This window comes from Leucoraja erinacea, chromosome 21 (assembly GCF_028641065.1).
Source record: "Leucoraja erinacea ecotype New England chromosome 21, Leri_hhj_1, whole genome shotgun sequence".
NCBI classification, from domain to species: Eukaryota; Metazoa; Chordata; class Chondrichthyes; order Rajiformes; family Rajidae; genus Leucoraja; species Leucoraja erinaceus.
Window position 1 is genome coordinate 27,170,772 of NC_073397.1, and position 24,719 is coordinate 27,195,490.

At 42.7% G+C, this 24,719-nt stretch overlaps 1 protein-coding gene across 1 annotated transcript; it reads left to right on the forward strand.

The window, feature by feature from the left end:
* The first annotated feature begins 1,286 nt into the window (after positions 1 to 1,286).
* zfp64 (zinc finger protein 64 homolog (mouse)) lies at positions 1,287 to 24,719 on the forward strand. Its single transcript, XM_055652459.1, has 6 exons — positions 1,287 to 1,729; positions 9,363 to 9,596; positions 15,714 to 15,884; positions 18,961 to 19,023; positions 21,223 to 21,474; positions 22,508 to 24,719. Exons 1-6 carry the CDS (start codon positions 1,687 to 1,689, stop codon positions 24,118 to 24,120), a joined length of 2,376 nt encoding a protein of 791 aa, XP_055508434.1. The 5' UTR covers positions 1,287 to 1,686; the 3' UTR covers positions 24,121 to 24,719.

Consider the following 24,719-nt stretch of genomic DNA (forward strand, 5'->3'; position numbering starts at 1 on the left):
AGAAAATAGGCACAGGAGTAGGCCATTCAGCCCTTTGTTTTTTCCAGAGATACTGCCTGACCTGCTGAGTTACTCCAGCATTTTCTGTCTTTGGTGTAAACCAGCATCTCCACCCGTTTCCACCTTCCACAGAGACCATTCCCTCCGCAACTCCCTGGTTAACTCATCCCTTCCCTCCCAAACCACCCCCTTCCCAGGTACCTCCCATTGAAACCACAGAAGATGCAACACCTGTCGCTATATTCCTCCCTCGATTCTGTCCAGGGACCCCGACAGTCCTTTCAGGTTAGGCAGAGGTTCATTTGCACCTCCTCCAACCTCATCTACTCTATCGGTTGTTCAAGATGTGGACATTGGTGAGACCAAACGCAGACTGGGCGATTGTTTTGCGGAACACCTTCGCTCAGCCTGCATGAACCAACCTGATCTCCTGGCTGCTGAACACTTTAATTCTCCTTCCCAATTCCACAGACCTTTCTGTCTTGGTCTCTTCCATTGTCAGAATGAGGCTAAACACAAATTGGAGTAACAGCATCTCATATTCCGCTTGGGCTGCTTGCAGCACAGTGGTATATTGATTTCTCTCACTTCAGGAAGCCCCGGCATTCCCTCTCTCTCTCCCCCTCCCCCACCCAAGTTGCACTAGCTTCTCATTTTCACCCTGCAAACAGCTTACAATGGCCTGTTTCCTTTATCATCTTTACTTTTTTTGCATATCTTTCATTCATTGTTCTTTATCTCTCCACATCACCGTCTATAGGATCTTTGGTCTATATCTCTCGTTTCCCTTATCCCTAACCAGTCTGAAGATGGGTCTCGAACCAAAACGTCACCCACTCCTTCCCTCCAGAGATGCTGCCTGTCCCGCTGAGTTACACCAGCTTTCTGTGTCTATAGAAACGTAGAAAATAGGTGCAGGAGTAGGCCATTCGGCCCTTCGAGCCTGCACCACCATTCAATATGATCATGGCTGATCATCCAACTCAGTATCCTGTACCTAATGTTCAAGAAGGAACTGCAGATGCTGGAAAATCGAAGGTACACAAAAAAGCTGGAGAAACTCAGCGGGTGCAGCAGCATCTATGGAGCGAAGGAAATAGGCAATGTTTCGGCACGAAACATTGCCTATTTCCTTCGCTCCATAGATGCTGCTGCACCCGCTGAGTTTCTCCAGCTTTTTTTGTGTACCATCCTGTACCTAATCTTCAGTTCAAACCAGCATCTGCAGTTCCTTCCTGCACCTTTCATCTGCAGTTCCTTCCTGAACATTTCATCTGCAGTTCCTTCTTGTACATTTCATCTGCAGTTCCTTCTTGTACATTTCATCTTCAGTTCCTTCCTTGACATGTTATCCTTGACCTGTCTAATTGGGATAAAACATTTGAGAAATTGACAGTTGAGATGGCCAGGCATTTAAAAGAAGTATTTTCAGAGCTGACTTTAACACAGGAGCCTGGGCTACACATTGTGCAGAGGAGTAGCCAGCATATACTTTGTTGAGGTTTGTGTAGGACCATCAGGTTGACTGGTCTTCAGGTCTACACCGGGCGGAAGTGCTGCGTGCCCGCTTCCGCCGCCCTCAGTCAAGGCCCGAGCTGCTCCTCGGCCTCCGACCCGTTTGTTTGTCAATAAAACACGGGGAAGGAGAGGAGGCGGGCTGCGGGTCTCCCGGTCCTGTACTCCGCCATGAACGCGGGCGGGCAGAGCGGCAACTTCGGCCCGGTGCCGTGTGAGTAGTCGGCCGTGTTCTCTATGCAGGGGTCGGGGCGGCTGCAAGCGGCGGGGGAAGGGCCTAGGCCGAGAGTGGCGCTGCTGCATGAGCCGCTGGGGCAGCCCCGGAACCTGAGTAGCGTCCCACCCGGGAACCTGGCTATCGGAAGGCGGGGAGGTGTACTACTCAGGTTCCAGGGCTTTGCAAGGCAGTATATGATATACAAAGTTAGGGGTTCCCTCTAGTCAATACCACCCTTGGAAATTACAACTTTCTAAGCACACTGTGCACCTAAAAACGATGTCCTTTTTTTAACTTGATAATAATTTGTATTAATAATAATAATAATATATTTTATTGTCATTGCACATCAGTGCAACGTGATTTAGTATGCAGCTTCCAACCGATGTAAAAGAAAAGTAAAATAAATAAGTAATATAAATAATAAAAAATTAGCAGTTTCTGCAAATTAATGCATTAGTTTCCAATAAAAGTTGGTGTTTCAAAGGTGCGATTGTGCCTGCTCTTCAAATTATAACTTGTTGTTTCAATGAAATCTGAACAGCTACGTTAAATAATAACACATTGTCATTTTAGTTTGGCAGGTGAGTAGTCAACAAAGTACCCAGAAAATTTATTATGTTATATGAACTAACAATGCACCCATTCAAAGAAACATTGCTGCCAATTGGGCTGGGCAGGGCAGTAATATAATACGCGTGTAAGTAAGCAAACCAAATTGTTGATAGCTGTTGATAGAACAAAATGTACTATCGGGGCCCATTGTATCAATGCGCAGGGTCCAGGGTGCAATCTATGTTGAGTTGACATATAGAGCAAAACACAAAGTGTGTAGGAAGGAACTGCAGATGTTGGTTTACACCAAAGATAGACACAAAATGCAGCAGTGACTTGACAGGTCAGGCAGCATTTGCGGAGGAAATGGATAGGTGGCATTTCACATTGTGATCTTTCTTCAGGCTGCAGAAGGCTCGCAACCAGAAATGCATAGGTCCTTTTTGGATCGTGACCTCTCTGAAACCAGAAATGTTGCCTTTCCATTCCCTCCTCAGATGCTTCCTGACCAGCTGAGATACTCCAGCACCTAGTGTTTTGGTGCAGTTCCTGCAAGGAATCTGCAGTTCCTTGTGTCTCCATTGAGTTGATGTTCGGGTATAGACATAGAAAATAGGTGCAGGAGTAGGCCATTCGGTGCTTCGAGCCAGCACCACCATTCAATATGATTATGGTTAATAATCCAACATTGGTACCCTGTTCCTGCTTTCCCCCCATATCCCTTGATTCTGTTAACCCTCAGGAATATGCCCTCGTTGTATTCAGACTTTGAATGAGAAGCATTAGCTTGAATTCTACGCCAACTAAAAACTTGAGAAGAAACCTGTTGTTATCACCTTTCATGACGAAGATGTCTGAAGCACTTTATAGATAATTAAAGTTTGAGGATGTAGGTGAAAACACAGGAATAAAACTCTTTCAGTATAAATGAGGATGCTATAATGGTACAAAAGTGTTTTTGTCTCGGGTGGACCAGGCAAATAAGCTAAGAGAATGTAGTAAATGAACAACGGCAGATATTCAAACTGTTGGTCTGTAACACTCAGCAAGAATTTATCCCTATTGGAAAGAGAGATTCCATATGAAAGAAGCACATTTTGTGGTTAATTAAAGAAGTCAATAATAATATTAAATTGAAAAAGTAGGGCGACAAAGTGGTGATAGGGAAGTGGATCGGGAGGTTTTCTGGATTGAACAATAAAAATCTTAAAAGCTCTTAAGAAGAGAGAAAATTAATTTTGAGGCAACTTTGTGTATAATCTCAAAACAAACACTTAAAATATCTATGGATATATAAATTATGCTGTGGTGGAGCTGGTAGAGCTGGCCTCACAGGGCTAGAGGCCCAGTTTTCAAGAGAGGGTTAGATTTAGCTCTACCAGCTGCACCAATCAAGTGATATGGGGGGGGGGGGGGGGGGGAGAGAGAAGCAGGAACGGGGTACTGATTTTGGATGATCAGCATGACGGTGCTGGCTTAAAGGGCCGAGTAGTCTACTCCTGCACCTACTTTCTATGTTTCTATGACCCGGGATCAATCCTGACCTTGGGTGCTCTATGTGTGCAGTTTGCACGTTCTCTCTGTGACTGTCATTTTTCTCCGGGTGTTTAGTTCAGTTTAGTTTAGTTTAGAGATACAATGTGGAAACAGGCCCTTCGGCTCACCGAGTCCACACTGATCAGTGATCCCAGCACATTAACACCATCCTACACGCATTAGGGACAATATACACTTATACCGCCAAATTAACCTACAAACCAGTACGTCTTTGGAGTATGGGGGAAAACCAAAGATCACGGACAAAACCCACTTGGTAACGGGGAGAACGTACATGGGATCGAACCTGCATCTCTGGCATTGCAAGCGCTGTAAGGCAGCAACTCTACCAAAGTCCACAATCAGTTCCTTGGTTTTGCTGGTGTTGAGGGCCAGGTTATTGTGCTGGCACCATTTGGTCAGTCGTTCGATCTCTCTTCTATATTCTGGCTCGTCCCCATCAGTAATACGTCCCACAACAGTGGTGTCATCAGCGAACTTGATGATGGTGTTCGCATTATGACCGCCTCACAGTACATTCCTTGGCCAACTTGCTCAGCTGATTAAGACCCTGCTGTAATTCTTGATGAACATGTTCGCTGTCTTTGATACCACCTATTTGCATCTGCAAACTTACTAATCATGCTTTGTACTGTATCCGACCCATTTGTTTGTCATTAAAATCCCTGAGGCACACCTAGTCACAGGCCTCCAGTCTGAAAAACAACCTACTGCCACCACTCTCTGCCTCCCACAATGAAACCAATTCACTATCCAGTTAGCTAGCTGAGATGTTCAACTGAAGTGAGTTACCCAGCATTTTGTGTCTATCTTTAGGAGAAACCAGCATCTGCAGCTCCTTTTTAGAACATGGTCTCACATATTGTGATTGTATTTTAGGTGTAATTAAAGGACTCTGTGGGGCACTGTTCAACAGAGATAACTTATCTATCAGTCTTAAAAGCTGCACTTAACCAATATCATAAAAAAACATGTGTAGGAAGGAACTGCAGATGCTGATTTAAGCCGAAGATAGACACAAAAACCTGGAATAACTCAGCGGGACATGCAGCATCTCTGGAGAGATGGAATGGGTGATGTTTTAGATCGAGACCTTTCTTCAGACTAGTCTGGGGGAAGGGAAACGAGAGATAAAAATACATGGACTTGTTTCATGGTCGTATTAGTTCATAAGTACGACTGGATTTAAATGCAGTAATTTGAACGTGAAGAGCAATGCAGTTTGATATGAAAGCTGCATTATAAATTCCCTTTGTATTTTTCGTGACATATCCACTTCATTGACTTTCCAATTCAGACAAGAATGCCAACATGGATTCTTAAACATACTTGTGTGTACTAATAGTGATGAAAATGTCTGAGGAAGATGAAGAGCTCCCTCTGGTGTTGGAGTAGATACCTTCTTAATTCTGTCATGGTGAAAAGTCTGTACAATGGGAAGTTTAACTGCCCCTTTGGATGCAGAGTAGGGGCAATTTCACAATTTAGAGATAACAAATTAGTTGTTCATTTTATAATTTTATACCTTTTTTGTTAATTTCATATCTCTAAAGTTAGAAAGCGCTTAAATAATGATGAAATATAAGGTTGGTATAATTTTTAATCAATTGTTCTTCACTCATGAAGGAAGTTATGTGATAGGAGCAGAACCAGGCCATTCGGTCCCTCAAGTCCACTCTGCCATTCAATCATGGCTGATCCATCACTCCCTCCTAAACCCCATTCTACTGCCTTCTCCCCATTACCTCTGACACCCGTACTAATCAAGAATCTATCTCTGCCTTAAAAAGACCCATTGACGCGCCCTGCACGGCCTTCTGTGTTTTTGTGTGAATAGCGCAGTGTTCAAAAGCACTTAGTACGTTAACCATTGTTATCCACACTGGATAACTATGTCTTTCAGGAATGGATAACTGTAATTCAGAAAAAAATCTTATTTGGCAGAAAAAAAACACTTTAAGACGTTTTGTGGTTTTGAATGGTTCCAATATAAAAAAATCATAAATTCAATTCATGGATAGAAGTGAAGCTGATGAGTTTCTCTTTTAAGAAAGACCAAAAACCCATTTATCTTCCAATTACAAGGAACAGCGGTTGCTGGTTTATACTGAAGATACACACAAATAGCTGCAGTAACTCAGCGGGTCAGGCAGCAACTCTGGAGAAAATGGATGTGATGTTCCAGGTCAGGACCCTTCTTCAGACTGATTGCTGATGGGATAGCGGAGTCGGGCTATGAGGGGAAGGCAGGGACGGGGTACTGGTTGTGGATGATCACATTGAATGGTGGTGCTGGCTACCTTGCACCTATTGTCTATTGGGAGTGGGGGAAAAACTGGGAGCAAAGAGGGGGTTGAGCAAATCACAGGCAAGGGGATTCTCTGATAGGCAGATTGTTGGATGTAGAATGTTGTGAGTTCAAAAGAAATACATCGCTGTGATCTGTAAAGCTTGTTGAAGGATTTTTGGGGGAAGTGGTGGGTTGGGGGAATTGTGGGAAAAGGTATTGAAGTACAGTAATATAGCAATTGAACAAGGTAGAGTTAAAGACTAAGAGTAGGAGGCAGTACCTCTGGGAAGCAGATGTGAAAGAGGTGATTAGTTTAGAAATGGTGACTTGATGGCTTGAGTTGGTGTAAAGTGAAAAAGAAAAAGTTAATATTCCTATCTGCACTCAAATGTCTAAAGCATACATTAAAACAAAATTGTAAATTGAGTGTAAGATGTGGATTGCAGGGAGGCGGGTCATTAACGTTGACTGAAGGATCAAAAACTGGGTTAGTGATGCATATTGAATTATATGACACTGAAACAGAATAAACACTCGTATATCTGAATATTTGAAATATCGAAAAAATTATAATGAAAATTGGATGAGAATTTCAGGACATTAGGATTTTGTTTTGATGACTGCGAAGTGGATTGCAGATTATTTCGATCCTGTGTTTTTCTTTGTTCTTCTCTATCTTGGGTTGTATGCAAATTATTGGAATCTGTGGGCTATGTTTTATGTTGTTATATGTTTTCATGGTTTGTACAAGTGCAATTCACAAGCAGAACACTTCTGGACACAAACAGACACAAAAATGCTGTAGTAACTCAGCGGGTCAGGCAGCATCCTTGAGAAAAGGAATAGGTGACGTTTCGGGTTGAGACCCATCTTCAGACTTCAGAGTCTGAGGAGCCCTTCTGAAGAGTCTGAAGAAGGATCTGGACCCAAAATGTCACCTATTCCTTTTCACCAGAGATGCTGTCTGACCCGCTGTTACTCCAGCATTTTGTGTTTGTCTTCAGTTTAACCAACATCTGCAGTTCCTCCTTACACATTATGTCAGGCCACTATTTTTTTTCAGAGTTCAGATGATGTGTTAAGCTAGAAGGAAATGGGGTGCTGAGGCTGTCCACTGTCTTTTGGCTACACCGAACAGTTAAATTGTGCATTTAACTTAAGATCAAGTGATGTTGAACACACACACAGGGAGGCTTTTATGTGCAATTTGAATCCTATGTGGAAAAATAAGTTGTGGACAAACTTTCACAACATTGCTGATGCTAAACTGAATGAGAAGTCGCTAAAAGTAGTAATGTGAGCCACAATATTTCTATATGCTACACAATGGAATGTTTTGCAAAATTCAGTTGCTAAATGAGATCGGCCCTTCTACGAATGAGGTGGGATATTGTAAGTAGGAACAGCAGATGCTGGTTTACACCGAAGATAGACACAAAATGCTGGAGTAACCCAGTGGGGCACTCAGCATCTCTGGAGAGAAGGAACGAGTGACATTTCCGGTCGACACCCTTCCTCAGACTCGTCGAGTGGCTTTCTATGTGGACGATGTCTTTGGACACAAAGGCCGCTGGGCACGGCAGTGATTCCACTCAGTGTATTCTGTGTAATTGATGTCACTGCTGTGAAATCCTACCACAGGGGGGTATTTTGCAAACAGTGGGTCTTGGAATGAAGCATACCTTTGTCACTGGCGGTTCGCAACCTGCTCAGGCATCAATTACAGAGGCAACACTTACCTAGCCTGGGGTTCTTGAGTGGGCTGGAGCACTGATGCCTTCAATCAAGCTGGCTGGTGTTGAATGTGTCCATCTCAAGGTAATTCCATCAATCTATTTACCTGAGGGACTCTGACCTTCACAGTAACTGCTCTGGGGAACAGTACCCTAGCAGCCATCTGAGTGTGGTGCTGGATCTCATCGATTTCTTGCCACTCCATGGTATATTTGCCCCACCATTAGTGCATATTTTATACTCAAGCTAGCCACTGAAGGCTCTGAGCTCATTATTGTACCACATGTCATGTTGCAAATGATAGCACAATACTTGACAAGAACCCACTGCTGCAAAATAACATTTTATTGTTATTGCTATTATAACTTGAAAAGTGCATGGGATATATTTTGTAACATTTATTCTTCTGCTCCTAACATTGATCTTGCGAACCCATGTTTTATTTAAAGAAAAAGGTAGTTTAAGAAAAGTTTAAGAAATTAAGTTTGGAACACAAAGGAGGCATTTATGTCACTTATGATTGCACACATTTTTACTTCCAAGGAGCTAATTTTTATTTTTCAGATTATTAATGACTTCTCATATTCAAGGTGAGAAAATGTGGATTGAAAGGTTGAAGTGAACAGTGGTGACAATTTTAGACTTAAAAGATCGTTCACTAAGTTAAAAATGCTTAGTGTTGTTGTATTCCATGACATTTGATTGAGATGGCGACACTAGAAAGGTTCACAAGATCAATGGTAGAAGTACAAGATACAAGATACATTTCATTGTCACATGTGCCAGATGGCACAGTGAAATGAAATTCTCATACAATAAAAACAAAGAACACAACACACTATGGAATTTGACATAAAACATCCCCACACAGCAGTAGGATGAACTTTACTCAAATTCTCCCATGCATTTTTCAAGTTAGCAATAGCAATAACGATAAAATATTTCAAGGTATTCAATAGTGACTGCACATAGTAGATACTCCATTAGTTTAATTGTGGATGCTGTTGTCATGATTATTACATGAAATGAAAGGGTTACAAGAAGTGTATTTACAACGATAGAAAACGAGTGCATATATAATAAGCGACATTGCTTATTCGCAAACTCTATAAATTTTTGACATAGAGAAATCGACATGGACAGTTCCCTGGAATGGAACCCTTATGTAATCCAAGGACAGCCTGTAAAAGGATGTTAAACTGAGCTCAGCTGTGTATAACTGATTGATGCTAAAGCTTACTATGAAATCATATCCCAGCACATCTTATCACCGCAGGAGAAATCTGTTTTACCTTACTTAGGTTCTAGATTGTTTTGAGTATCATGTCTTGGACTAATTACATTTTCTAACAAAATATGATTTTCTTAAAGACAACAAATCTTTAAAAGACTGCTGTTTTTCATGTTGTCTTAGACAATAAGAACAACATTATAGAAGGGGGTGAAAAAAGTCCTTTGTCGTGCAATGTACCCTAATGTTTTCTTTTTACATAGTTTCAACAGGGGCCACAGTGTTAGTGGAGGTGAGTGCTGATATCCACATCTGCGGCATCTGCAAGCAACAGTACACCACGTTGGATACCTTTGTGGCCCACAAACAACATGGCTGCCACCTGGGTACGGCCGCAGGTCCTAGTTCGGTCCAGTTTGTGACAGAGGCAGCACCACCAGCTACTCAGACTCCAACGGCTATAAGTACCATCACTGCACAGACACAGACCATCTCTGGTATGGATGAGGCAAACAGATTTCTACTTGAATATGAAACAGAATAATGATGGCATGGTATTCATTATTAACAATGCTTGTCTGAAGTACAGTCTTGGTTGTAGCTGAACTGAAATTTGTGTCATCATATCAACAGAATAAAAGTCGTAGTTAACATGTCATCTTAGTGAAAATTTAAATAATATTAATATGTTTATACAGTTAATATATTATTGCAGTATTATAAAATCCCTCATATATTATTACATTTCTGTCTCTGATGAATCTATACTCACCTTAAAAATGTTTTATGTGTTTATATATTTGTAGAAGTTTTTACAATTCACTTTTATGTTTCTTGCATAATCATTCGTGTTCCTATCTTAAACACTTTTGCTCATTTCTAAAGTGCTGTGAACTTTTTTTGCTGATCTCTGCAGGCACAGGAGATTATTTTGGCATCATGTATTGTGGGCCAAAGAGCCTGTGCCTATTGCTGCACTGTTCTATGTTGTAACCTCTGCTTGGCTCTTCCAGAGTCATCAAACAAGGGCTTTCAACTGGGCCCAAGTTAAAACGTGGTTACTGAAGGAAATGGATGGCACTGGTGAAAATGTGGTGGTGACAGCAACACCATGGGGCCGAAAGGGAATGGGAGAGGGGGCAGAAAGGCAATGGAGGAGGAGGTGGGAGATGGAGGAACGGGTGGAAGAATCCTGACTAGTACACCACATTAATGACCTACTATAAATTGCCCCCAGTGTGTAAATTAGTGATAGAGTTTGGAGGGAGTAGATAGGAATGTGGGCAGAATAAAATGGATTAGCATAGAGTCAAAATAAAATGCTTGCTTAATGATTGGCATCACTCTCCCTTTCACGCACATCTGTTGTCTATGCAAGATGTTGCTCATGGACCAATATAATGAATGAGTAACGCTTTGCAAAATGTTCCTTTAGGGGGCAGTATTGTACCAAATCTGCCGATAAAGCAACCTTCACATAATCAGTCAATTAATTTTATAGCGTAATACAGTGTGGAAACAGGCCCCTCGGCCCAACTTACCCACACTGACCAACATGTCCCATCTACACTAATCCCTCCTGCCTGCATCTGGCCCATATCCGACCCTCTAAACCTGTCCTCTCCATGTACCTGTATAAATGTTTGCGATAGTACCTGCTTCAACGACCTCCTCCGGCAGCTTGATCCATACACCCACCACCCTTTGTGTGAAACAGTTACCCCTCCGGTTCCTATTAAATCTTTTCTCCCTCACCTAAAACCTTTTGATTGGAACTAATTCATTTAAATTTACAATTAATAGAATTCAATAAAATTGGCACTCGCAGATAGCTTTAAAAAAAGATTACAAAAATACCTGAGTTATTGAATTGACTTTGAGCCTAAATGGCAGTAACAGTAAGCAGCAAAATACTGTGCATTGTTGTGCTTGTGCTTTGTATCCCCTCCTCTCACCTTTGATGGATGGGGTAATGAGACTTCTGGAACTCCAGCCAAAATAAGAAAAATATCACTATATACCAATATATAAACACTTGCTTCAAGTGGCATTAATGGACCCTTTTAAAACTGATCTTTGTGACTATTTTGGTATAATGCCAATATCTATAGTGCATTCGGGTTTCTCCAATAATGAATAGGATACAAAAGCTAAGAATGTAACTGGAAGACATTTGAGATATTGTGTGAAAATAATGTTAAGTGTGTTGCGTAGGAAACTGTAGATGCTGGTTTAAACTGAAGATAGACACAAAAAAGCTGAAGTAACTCAGCTGGACAGGCAGCATCTCTGGAGAGAAAAAATGGGTGATGTTTTGGGATGAGACCTTTCTTCAGACTAGTTAGGGATAAGGGAAATGAGATATATACGATGATGGGGAGAGATAAAGAACGATGACTGAAAGATATGCAAAAAAGTAACGATGATTAAGGAAACAGGCCATTGTAAGCTGTTTGTAGGATGAGAATGAGAACCTAATGCGACTTAGGTGGTGGGGGGGGGGGGGGGGGAATAGAGAGAGAGGGAATGCCGGGGCTACCTGAAATGAGATAAATGAATCTGAACCTGGGGGGGGGGGGGGGGGGGGGGTGGTGCAGGGGGCAGGAGCTAGCTGGATATAGTTAGGAGGGTCGGGAGAGAAGATTGGAGATAACACGAGAGGCTGGAAGGTGTTCTTTCTTTCCTGGTTCTATAGCTTGAAATATTAACTCCTCCTCTCTCTACGATGCTGCCTGACCTGTTAAATGTAGATATCCGATGAGAATTAGAACCAAATTGAGGTTAGATGTTCATGGTCTGAAATGGATAAGTAATCTACCACGAGCTCTAGGTGTTAGTGGTTGTCTGCAGCCTATTTCTATATTTGCAAGATTGTCATTTGTAGAACGTATTTGTAGACCAATATCTTTGCAAGAATTATTGTCTTTGGGAGAAAATAGAGGGGAAACTCCCAATGGTTGTGGTAAAAATGACTTTAACGTTGACGCTGTCCAGCATTTGCACTGGGAATACTGTAAAGTTATCTCTGCGTATTTAGTGAACAAGCAGGTAAACAAGCAGAGACCATCAGTTGGAAGACGCAGAAAATGACATGGTTCACTGGAAGTGTCTCCAAAAGACTGGTCTTAAATAGGTCTTCGGAAGCAGGGAATGAGGGTCATGCTGAAAATATCTCTGACTTAATTCCCAAGGGGAAAGACATTGTGCTGAAGATTGACTGCACTTAGTGAATCCAAGAAGTCATTTTAAAAACTATGACTGTGCTTTGGGCTCTGGGTCGTTTTTTTTTTGAATGCAAGCTGAATTATTTATTTGTTGTAGTACATCGCTAATCCTGGTATTGATCTTTATTTTCATTGTTGGTGATCTATAGTACGACAGTTTTTTTTCCCCTGCCGGCAAATTTATTGCTGGTTTCCTGAATTTAATGTTTACAAAAAACAGTTCACATGAATCATGTTAGCATTATCTCTGAAATCCTCTTTGATAATTGATTTTATTGTCAAGATGTTGTTTTCCATTTGGCTGACTGAATATATACTTGAAACTTAGGACCTTTGGGCCTGATGTCATTCACACCAAGAAAAACACAGCGGCCTAGGTTAATTAGTCTGAGAAGGTCTGAAACGGAGGTCTGAACATCCTTGGGTGTTTAGCTGCTAAAGATAGTCAGTAATGCCCCTGTCCCACTTAGGAAACCTGACCAGAAACCTATGGAGACTTTGCGCTTCACCCAAGGTTTCCGTGCGGTTCCCGGAGGTTTTTGTCAGTCTCCCTACCTGCTTCCACTACCTGCAACCACCTGCAACCTCTGGGAACCGCACGGAAACCTTGGGTGGGGCGCAAAGTCTCCAGAGGTTTCCGTTCAGGTTTCCTAAGTGGGACAGGGGCATTAGGATACACTTCTTTAATTCTGTGGCCTTAATCACAGAATTTTAAGACTGCAGATATTAAACATAAAATAACAAATCATCTTGATTTATACTTCTTTCGCAAGAATGCAACAAAATGGTGACTTGGTATTTTTCCAGATGATCGCTCTGGATTGGAAGACTTGTCTTCCTTCCGACATACAAATGACATTCAGCAGACACTAAGACGCCGATTTTACTTTATGATCAGTTTTGTCCTATTTGAGTACGTTTGCCATTCATGTAGAATAATTCTAACTTAAACTCCCTTCGTCCATGTTTTTGACAAAAACTTTTTACCCCAAAAAATTTGAAACCTATTTTAAAGCCTACTGTGGAGTCAAAAGACAATGAAAGTTATCGCATAATGTAGTCTTTTTCAGTGTTACATGATTGAAACTTGACATTACATGGAGTGTAACTCAGTAATGATTGTGTTGGGGTTGTTTCATGCTCTCGAGACATTCATCCTGGAAATTCCTAGAATGAATTTCCCTTGCACTCTTAACAGGATCAGTTGTGCATAATTCCCCATCCCAGAGGAATGTAGACCAAAATGTCCCAGGAATGACAATTGTTCCTGTCATAGAACAGAAACATTTAGTAGTGCAAGAAGACTCTAGTGCGAGGGACGGAAATGCTTAAGTAAGATTCAATTTTAAAGATCAAAAGGAAAGATGGGATTTTTATGATATGAACAAGCCATTGATTCCAATCTCATGATAGCCAAGACTGCTGAAAATTTCGTAAATGATCAATCACAGAAGTACTTTCTGCCTGGTGTCATCATTTCTCCTGGATGGTGCTTAATAGACTCCATTGAAGGCATTATACAGCCAATATGATCCTTGGAGAGAGTACTCGGAGGATCCCTTGGGATTCTATGATTGTGCGCTGAAAAAACGAGGGAAGTATCAGTCAAGTTTTTCCCTGACTGTTGGATAATTTGTGCATTTCTCCGAGTGTCTGTGCAGCATTGACGACTGGTTAGTTTATCGAATGGCCGTGCATCAAAACTAAAGAGCTTGTTGATGATCGATATATATCCTTGTCCATGAAAAGTGGCCAATTGACTGAAGCTATCAAACAATACCTCAGTGAGCTTCATTGTTCTTGAGAAGGGACAGAAGGTTTGAAGAAAGGCAAATAGATGTGAAGGAGGCCTTTCTTGGTAACAAAAAGACACAAAATGCTGGAGTAACTCAGTAGATTAGGTAGGATCTCTGGAGGACATGTATAGGCAACATTTTGTGGCAGGATTCTTCTTTAGTAACCAGTGGGTCAGGCAGCATCTCTGGAGCTCATGGGTAGGCAATGTTTTATGTCGAGACCCTTAGGTCCTAAGCCCACCCATGTTTCCAGCGATGCTGCCTGACGTACTAAGTTATGACAGCACTTTGAGTCTTTTTTTACAAACCAGCACCTGCAGTTCCTTGTGCCTACACTTTCATGGTGACACATTGAAGTCGATAACAATACACATTTATTGTGATCAGCTCTGCAGTAATCATTTTGGGTCTGTTAGATCTGTCTGTTTTTTTTGTTGTTTTTTTTAGTTAATCAAAAAACTTATTCAATTCTTAAAAAATAATATTTACACTACAATAAAACAAGCCAGAACTCACCACCATAAATACAATACAAACATATATCCATAATAAACTATTATACAATTATGATACAATCCTTATTGAGGATACATTCAACACCCTGCGGAGCCCAACGGTCCCGGAACTCCCTCAGGGTGCCCACAGACAGGGCGTATTCCCTTTCTAATCCCACCCGGGCACGGACGTAAACCCGGAAAAGGGGCAGGCAGCTGGCCCGGGTAGATTAGATCTGTCTGTTAGGGTCTGTAAGTAATTTGCAAGTGGCATTTTGTGACATTTCTCTGGAAATGAATGCCATGTTTGGAGAAAGTGTAGAGACCAGAATGAGCCACCATTTCTTCCTTTAATTGTAAAGACAATATTGGCTTTTGTAGATTTGCTTTGTGACGAAAAGAGTAAACCAAATACCGTACGCTGTTTTTATTCTCCACCTGATAGCTTTGTAACCTTTATTGTACTGCTCTCATTATTATGCCATTCAACAACATAGATCTGAGGTTTAGAGGGGGACATCTTTTATAAATCATTATTCAAACACTATTCTGATAAAATTGCCTCTCTTTCTCAGAATGTATAGATGGTCTTTAGTTTAGTTTAGTTTGGAGATACAGCGCAGAAACAGCCCCTTCGGCCAGCGATCCCTGCACATTAACACTATTCTGCATACACTAGGGACAAGCCAATTAACCTACAAAGCTGTATGTCTTTGGAGTGTGGAAGGAAACTGGAGTTCCCGGAGAAAACCCACGCAGGTCATGGGGAGAACGTACAAACTCAGTACGGGCAGCATCCTGGGTCTCTGGCACTGTAAGGCAGCAACTCTAGTGCTGTGTCACCTTGCCGCCTCAAGTGAAATGATTTTCAGCAGAGAAAGCAGTGAGTTTTGCCATTAGGTTTTTAGCCCTGTTAATACTGATAGCAGCAAGGCAATGCCAAAATCGGGTGTCAGCTGCTTCCTACATTTATATTGTGCTGATAACTTGATGTTAACATTTACTTGTACAGAGCAAAATAGAATTATTATTGTAACTTATAAGGTTTCTAAGAAATGGAGAACATTTAATTATAAATCATATTAATTTTGTCTACATAGTTTCCAACAGTATGTCGGAGTTTGGCTTTGAACAAGGATACCAGACTTATTTACCGAGCACCAGCGGTACGGGTCAAATTGCCAATTTATCCCTTGGACTAACAAGACTAACTTCAAAAAGATCAAAATCAAATTCGACATCACTGAAGAAGTTAACATGCTGTTACCCAGGTATGTATAGGCCTTCTTAAAAGATTCATCATTTGGATTAGATATTGATATTATAAAATCCCATTTCTGATAATTCTCATAATCATCGTCATAATCATTATAATAATCATAATTATACTTTCTTAGCCAAGTATGTTTTACAACATACGAGGAATTTCATTTGCCATACAGTCATACCAAAAAACAGCAACAGAACACACAAAATACATTTTAACATAACCATCCACCACAGTGACTGCTCCACATTCCCCACTGTGATGGAAGGCGAAAAAAAGTTAAATCTCTTCCCTTCTTTGCCCTCCCGCGTTCGGGGGCCTCGAACCTTCCGTTGACGGGGCGATCTTGACTCCCGTAGCCAGCGGCGTTTGGGCTCTCCGCATCTGGGCGATCAAGCTCCTGCATCGGGGGGGATTCTCAGCTCCCCTGTGCTGGACGATCTGACCCCGGGTCAGGGCTGGTCGAAACCTGCGCTGTTTGGAGCTCCCGACATCGGTCTCTACCCGAGACAGCGAGCTCCTCGATGATGAAATCTGCAGGCCGCGTTTGGAGCATCGATCCCAGGCAAGGGATTGGCTCCGATGGTAAGTCCACGGGCCCGCGGTGGGGCCTCAAAGTCAGTCCCGAGCAAGGCCGCCAGCTCCATGATGTTAGGCCACAGAGTGACCGGAGATACGATCCAGAAAACAAGCTAACATATTATTTAAAAAGTTTCCACCGATCCCCCCCCTCCCCCACCCTGTTATTCTCTGGTTTGTAAAACAAACCAGAGAATAACATATACTTTTAAAACACACTAAAAATAACAAAAAAAAAAAAAAAAACGACAGACAGACTGTTGGAGAGGCTGCCATTGTGCGGCGCCCCCTGGTGGACCTATAAATGTATTTAAGTGCGTTAACTGAACACTCAGCTTTGGCTTAAATCTTTCACATACAAAATTGGAATAGTTTTCTCACAGTACAGTGCTTCCTTTTAGCTTGTCCAATCCAGATGCTCAATATAACTGCAAGGAAATGGAAATTGGACAGTGGGTGTGAGATTTTTAAGAAAGAACTGCAGTTGCTGGAAAAATCGAAGGTAGACAAAAATGCTGGAGAAACTCAGTGGGTAAGGCAGCATCTATGGAGCGAAGGAATAGGTGACGTTTCGGGTCGAGACCCTTCTTCAGATTGATGTGGGGATGGGGCGGGAAGAAGAAAGGAAGAGGTGGAGACAGTAGGCTGTGGGAGAGCTGGGAAGGAGTGGGAAAGGAGGGAGAAAGTAAGGACTACCTGAAATTGGAGTCAATGTTCATACCGCTGGAGTGTAAACTACCCAAGCGAAATATGAGGTACTGCTCCTCCAATTTGTGGTGGAACTCACTCTGGCCATGGAGGAGGCCCAGGACAGAAAGGTCAGATTTGGAATGGGAGGGGGAGTTGAAGTGCTGAGCCACCGGGAGATCAGGTTGGTTAATGCGAACTGAGCGGAGGTATTGGGCAATGCGATCGCTAAGCCTGCACTTGGTTTCACCGATGTAGAGCAGTTGACACCTAGAACAGCGTATGCAATAGATGAGGTTGGAGGAGGTGCAGGTGAACCTCTGCCTCACCTGGAAAGACTGCTTGGGTCCTTGGATGGAGTTGAAGGGAGAGGTAAAGGAACAAGTGTAGCATTTCCTGCGGTTGCCCCAAATTGTTCTCCCAAATATATTTATTATAGCCACGCTTTCAAGATGTGTGAGTTGCAGTGGAAGGATGAAATTAAATTGAAAGATACAGCAAGGAAACAGGCCCTTTGGCCCACCCAATGAGTCCAAGATAACCATTAATCATCAGTTTGTCCTGCTGTTTCACTGTTTGTATCACTCGTCATCACCTTTCCCACAGCCAACAATGGACCATTGTGGATAACATCTTTCCTTGATCATCGTTGCTGTCTTTTTGCATATCTTTCATTAATTTGCTCTGTCTCAGCTCCCTCTCTCCTGACCCTCAGTCTGAAGCAGGATGTCGATCCGAAATGTCTCCTAAGTTTTTTCTCCAGAGATGTTGCCTGCTCCGTTGAGTTACTTCTTTTTGTGTCTAGAGTGTAGACCAGCATCTGCAGTTCCTTCCAACACATCAGTCCACAGGAATTCTATGTTATCCCACTTTCGCAAGTGCTCCCTACTTACTCTGGGCAATTTTTAACAGAGGCCAAATAACCTACAAACCTGCACATCTTTGGGATGTGGGAGGGAAGTGGAGCATCTGGCGGAAACCCATGCGGTCACAGGGAGAATGTGCAAACTCCACACGGGCAGTACTTGAGGTCAGGATCGAACCTGGGTTTTCTGGCGCAGTTCTACCAACTGATCCACTGTGTCACTGACAGGCACGGAAATTGCTTTCAAAATGTGGGGGGACAGGGGGGGACTCGATTTCTTGGTGGCCGCACCCGCATGCGCACACTCACACACACGTGAGACTTCGGAGGCTCAATCCAGCGCTAAATGCAGCTCAACTCTGCCTGTCTCACCGGGTTAACCTACAGCTCTGCCTGGACTGATGGGAAACCAGCCTGGAGTCGTGGAGCTAGCGCAGAGCTGCGCTGGCTGTAAACCTTGGCCATATTCCCCTGAATGGCCTACTCCTGCACCAGTCAATAGGAGCAGGAGTAGGCCATTCGGTTCTTCGAGCCAGCACCGCCATTCACTGTGATCTTGACTGATCATCCACAATCAGTATCCTGTTCCTGCCTTCTCCCCATATCCCTTGACTCCGCTATCTTTAAGAGCTCTATCTAACTCTCTTGAAAGCATCCAGAGAATTGGCCTCCAATGCCTACTGAGGCAGAGAATTCCACCGATTCACAACTCTCTGGGTGAAAAGGTTTTTCCTCATCTCCGTTCTAAATGGCTTACCCCTTATTCTTACACTGTGGCCCCTTGTTCTGGACACCCCCCAACATCGGGAAGATGTTTCCTGCCACTCGCATGTCCAATCCTTTAATAATCTTAAATGTTTCAATGCTTAACTACCGAGTCATTGGGAGAAGAAAAAAAGTTACTGGTATTTCGTGTAATTTATGAAAATTTTATTCCATTTGTCTTTAGGTTGTGCTTTTAAAACATCCCATGGAAATAAAGATTTAGATCGTCATTTAAGAACTCACACAGGTAAGATCATATCCGTGAATATTGTTTGAAAAACAAAACATTTCAGATTCTAGAAATCTAATATAAAAGCAGAACATGCTGAAAATAGGTCAGACATCATCTGTGGAGTTTGGACTGAGTACTGAACATCGATTTGGAATGTTAACATGACATGTTATCACCGGTTTCTCTCTCCACAGATGCTGTCTCACCACCTGAGCATTTTTGCAGCATTTTGTGTTTTTTTATTTATTGTAGCTTAATTGCTCAAATGGTCACAGATTGCATTAAATCTTATGACTTTACTTATGAGGGCGGTACAGTGGTGCAACTGCAAAGTTGCTGCCTTACAGCACCAGAGACCCGGGTTCCATCCTACCACGAGTGCTGTCTGTACAGTGGTTGTATATTCTTCCTGTGAAGGCATGGGTTTTCTCTGAGTGCTCCGGTTTATTCCCCACACTCCAAAGATGCACAGGTATGTAGGTAAATTGTAAATTGTTCCTAGTGTGCAGGGTAGTGCTGCTGTGCGAGGTGATGACTAGTTAGAATGGACTCGGTGGGCTGAAGGGCCTGTTTCTGTGCTGTATCTCTAAAATAAATACAATCCGCCGCTTTATTTTGACCCTTTAACTTGAGCTAGTGATTTAGGAGGAATTGACACCTGCTTTAAAGTTCTCCGGAGGTTTTCTTATTGCCTTCCTTATGTTCAGCTACAGTACCTATTGTTTCTAAATTGGCTTAGCCATAGAATAAGAAGGGTGGTGGTGGAGGGGTGTAATACTGACTGGATGTCTATGATCAGTTGTGTTCTGCAAGATCAGTGCTGGAACCTCTGTTCCTCTGTTGTTTATATGTAACCAAAGGGCCTGTTTCTGTGTTGTGTGACTCTGCCTTTATTGGTAATAGGATACACCGAAACACCGGGTGGCTGCCTCGCCAACAGTCTGTCTGTCCCCTCTCAGTTTTTATTACTTTAAGTATGTTTTGAAAATATGGTTTAGTGTTTCTTAGTCTGTTTTATGTGGGGGGTGGGGGAATCGGGGGGAAACCATTTTCAGTCACATAACTCGTCGGTGATTCGATTTTTCTCCGTGTCGAATCTCCGTCCCCCCTGCGGCCTAACAACATGGAGTGGTGCGGCCTTTCCTGAAGACCGGCCCGGCGCTTCAAGCTGCGGGTGCTGCGCGGACTTTAACTTCGAGAGCTGCACTTCTTTGCCGAGGATTGCAGAGAGCTCCAACCGCGGGGCCTGTGGACTTTAACACCGTGAAGCCGCGGCTTCCAGTAAGACGATGCCAACTAGAGAGCTCAGGTGTTCCATTCCATCCCGACGCCGGAGTTTCGATCATCCCGACGCAAGGACTTCGGACTTCGGACATCGGACCATCGGCAGCGGCTAACTGAGGAGGGCTCAAAATCGCCAACCATGGGTGAACAAAGGAGGAAGATGATTGAACTTAATTACCTTCCATCACAGTGAGGAATGTGGATTCCGCTGTGGTGGAAGTTTATGTTAAATTTTATTTTGTGTGGCTGTGTGGATTGTTGCTTTTCACTTAGTATGGCTGTATGGTAACACAAATTTCACTGTACCTTAACTGGTGCATGTGACAAAAAACACAAACTTGAACTTGATAGATTGTCAGTCTTTTTCCAAAGTTAGACATGTCAAATACTAGAGCACAAAGCCTGAAGATGGGAGGGGAATATTTTAAATATTGTGAGATAAGTCTGTTTCACAAAGTGCCTGGAAAGCATATACATAAGATAAACAAGAAACGGAATGGGTGGTGTTTTGGGTCGGAACCCTTCTTCAGACCCTACTTCAAGCATATACATAAACTTAGTTCATGATTTCGTATATGCAAATTCGTTACACTCTTCCTGCATATTTTTTGCAGTATACATTTAAAATATTTCCTATGACTCTTACAGGTTGGGAGGGATTTCAGTGTACTATTTCTTACTTGGAAGCTGCATTCTTTCGGCCTGTCATCTCATTCTTCTCTTATGTATAGGATCGAGCAGTACGCTGAGACTGAATTGTTAATGATAACGTCTGTGAATTTGATTACTTCTTATTTCATTCTAATAGTTAATAAAATGTGCTTTCCCTACCTCATAAGAGCCTACATACAACATGAAATAAGACATGTGGACTTTAGATAGGCATGTTTTCTTTTCCAAACATGTCATTTTAACCTTCTGTTTTTTCAGGTGAAAAACCATTCAAATGTGATATTTGCAGCAAGAGATTCAGTCGTCTGGATAAGCTGAAGATGCACAATCGTTCACACACTGGAGAGAAGCCACACAAGTGCAAGCACTGTAACTATGCCGCTGCTGACAGCAGCAGCCTGAAAAAGCACCTCAGGATCCATTCCGATGAGCGTCCATTCAAATGCCAGATATGCCCATATGCCAGCCATAGTTCCAGCCAGCTCATTATCCATCTTCGTTCTCACACTGGTAAGCGTGCATGAATCAGAAAGTCGAAGGTGGACACAAAATGCTGGAGTAACTCAGCGGGACGGGCAGCATCTCTGGATGGAAGGAATGAGTTTAATTCTATTAGATAGTTATCTGCTGATTCTGAAAGCATCAATCCCCTGATATGCTCACTTGCAGAAAGATTATGCCTTGAGCTCGCTTCTGTTAGTGCAGCGTGCTGTCTTACTTGACATCATTGATTGTTGTTCCTTCCTTGTTCATGTACTGCGAAGTCCCACCTCTGTACAAACCTAATGGAATCTTATTTCTTCCATTTCCATTTGTGATCTATCCAAATCGCATTTTCTTGTCCAGTGATTTATCTCTCGCTATTCACTGTCTCCTAGAGAGACCGGTGCAAATTTTCTGCTGACGGTATTTGAATGCTGCTTGTAGAGCGTGCAGTTTGATGGCGTAAGAACATTTGAGACACCAGGATGCTGAAATAGAGGGGGAAAAGCGCGTTCTTTTACTTGGTACATTTTATTGGTCCAGAACAATCTATTGCATTGAAGACAGACACTAAAAGTTGAAATAACTCAGTTGGGGGTCAGACAGCATCTCTGGAGAAAAGGAGGTATGGAGAGAAGGCAGGTACAGGATACTGAGTTGGATGATCAGCCATGATCATATTGAATGGCGATGCAGGCTCGAAGGGCTGAATGGCCTACTCCTGCACCTATTTTCTATGTTTCTATGCTTCTATGAATAGGTGACGTTTCGGGTCGAGACCCTTCTTCGAACTCAAGTCTTTTGCATTGGTCACTTCCAATCTACTGTCATCATTAAAAAATGATATACCAAGAAACATAAATCTGTTCCTTATCAATGATTTCCAAGCAGAAGCTAAAAATCAAATCATAGATTAACTACCATTAGCCCCAGATAATTAAATTATTAATTGTGAAATCTGACTGGAATTAATCTGCTGGTGACTTTTACTTTACAGTTAACTTTACTTTATGGTGTGCCTTGCATAACCTTGTGTGCATATTTCTGTTTTGCCATCTAGGTGATGCTCCTTTCCAATGCCAGTTGTGTGACGCCAAGTTTAAAATCAACTCCGACCTAAAGAGACACATGCGCATCCATTCTGGTGAGAAGCCCTACCAGTGTGACTACTGTGACTACCGCTGTGCCATGAAGGGTAACCTCCGGTCTCATGTCCGTGTGAAGCACAGCATGGAGAACACGTTCAAGTGCCCGCAGTGTAACTTCCAATGTGGCAATAAATCCACACTGCGGCAGCACATAAGGTCTCACCAGCCGGATAAGCCGATAAAATGCTTGCATTGCAGCTACTCCTGCTCCAGTAAAGGATCGCTGAAGGTACATGAAAGAATTCATTCCGAAGATCGACCTTTCCGGTGCAAATTTTGCTGTTTTGATTCAAAGCAACGGAGCAACTTGCTCATGCACGTAAAGAAACATCATGTAGGCAAGGACAAGATGGGTTCAGGGAAGAAAGATATTGATGGGCAAAAGCAAAACAGTTCAAGGTTGGTGGTCAAACTAGACGCCAGAAAGCCTTTCAGGTGTGACCTGTGCGAGGCAAGTTTTGTCCGAGAAGATTCGCTACGCAGCCATAAGAACCAGCATCGTGATTTGTCCCACAGCACTGAAAGCGGTGAACTCGGAGTTCTACAACTGCAGATGCATCACGAAAGCCAAAGCAATTCTTCAATGCCTAGCGACCTTCAGTCAAGATCAGTCGCATCCTTTAGCAAAGCAGAGGTGAATATTATAGTTAGCCACCAACTAAATCCGACCAACTCCATTGTTCAAGCAGCAGTAAATGAACATCACACAGTAAGAGACTCCCTGGTGTCTGAACCAAACCCGGTCAGGGATGACGTAGCCTCCAGCAACCAGCTGCAACTGTTACAACAGGTCAACTTGATTGCCCCAACCCAACAGGCAATATCCCAGAATGAAGTTGAAGCTAACTCGTCTTTGGAGCAGGAAGGACGTTTGCTCAGCCCCATGGGCTCCAGTGCTACAGACACCCTCCATCAGGCTCTAATGCAGACCACCACAGTTGCTGGTCAGGGAACTTCAAGCAGCCAGTCATTTATCACTGGTTCTACCATCAACTGCTCAGATCTGGATGGCCTCAATGCCCTCATTCAAGAGGAAAGCAGAGAGGTCACTGTAGTTAGCGATTGTACCCAGACTGTTGCAATCGTCCCATCATCCTCAACGTCACCCATCTTCTCTTCCTCATCGCCTCAGATGCAAGGATCTAAGCAAACCTACTCTATTGTTCCAGCGGCAGGTTCATCCAGTGTTACTTGCTCGGTGTTACAAATCCCATCTCACAACTCTTCAGCCACCGGATTTCCCTCCCAATCCGAGGAAACAAACAGTCTTTTGGTATCCAGCATTGGCATCAGCACTTCGGGAGTGATTATACAGAGTCTGCCAATGGTTTCCACGGCACAACAACAGCCATCTGACGATCAGCTCTCCCAAAGGGCTTTCTACTCTGAATCCAGAGCTCCCTCAGCCTTAGTCCTCCAGGACACCTCACAGCTCTCTGATAGACGATCAATGCACCTCACCTCTGGAGCAAATAGCACTCAACCTACCTGTTCTGTAAATGAAAGTCAAGGATGGACAATGTAGTCAAGGTGGACTATGTTGGAACCCCTGTGTAAAAATGTGTTCTTTATCAATGAGTTCCGAGTGGAATCTAAAAATCAAAACATAGATCAACTATCATTGAGTAAAATGCAGCGATGAAGTAGAATACAGTGTGTTCTATAGGCAACTCGTCTGGCAAGTCTGATTGCTCTGAGGCTTTAAGGTGGGACCACTGCTGGGATAAATTATTTCAGTTAATGTCACCTTGAACTTGCCTTGGAGCCTCTGTTGAACTTAGCAGAGATCAGATACACATCTTCTACTTAATTGATATTTCAAAACATTAACTACTTTGTTCTTGGGTGAGTCCTATACGTAGTATCTCATTGCAAAGGAACACTCCAGACTTGGGGGAGATGCAAAATGGACGTTGAATCACATTATGTTCCTTTGAACAAAGAGTTTACTGTTAAACCATATTGATTGAGAAAGGGAGGATGCTAAGTAGGATTGGGGAGAAGCAGTATGGGTTTGGGAGCCTTTCCAGCTTTGATCCCTGTGGAGTTAGTTGATGTAAAATAAATCAACATTCGAAGTGCTGCTACAATTGAGATCCAACAATTAAATCATTATCTTCTGTA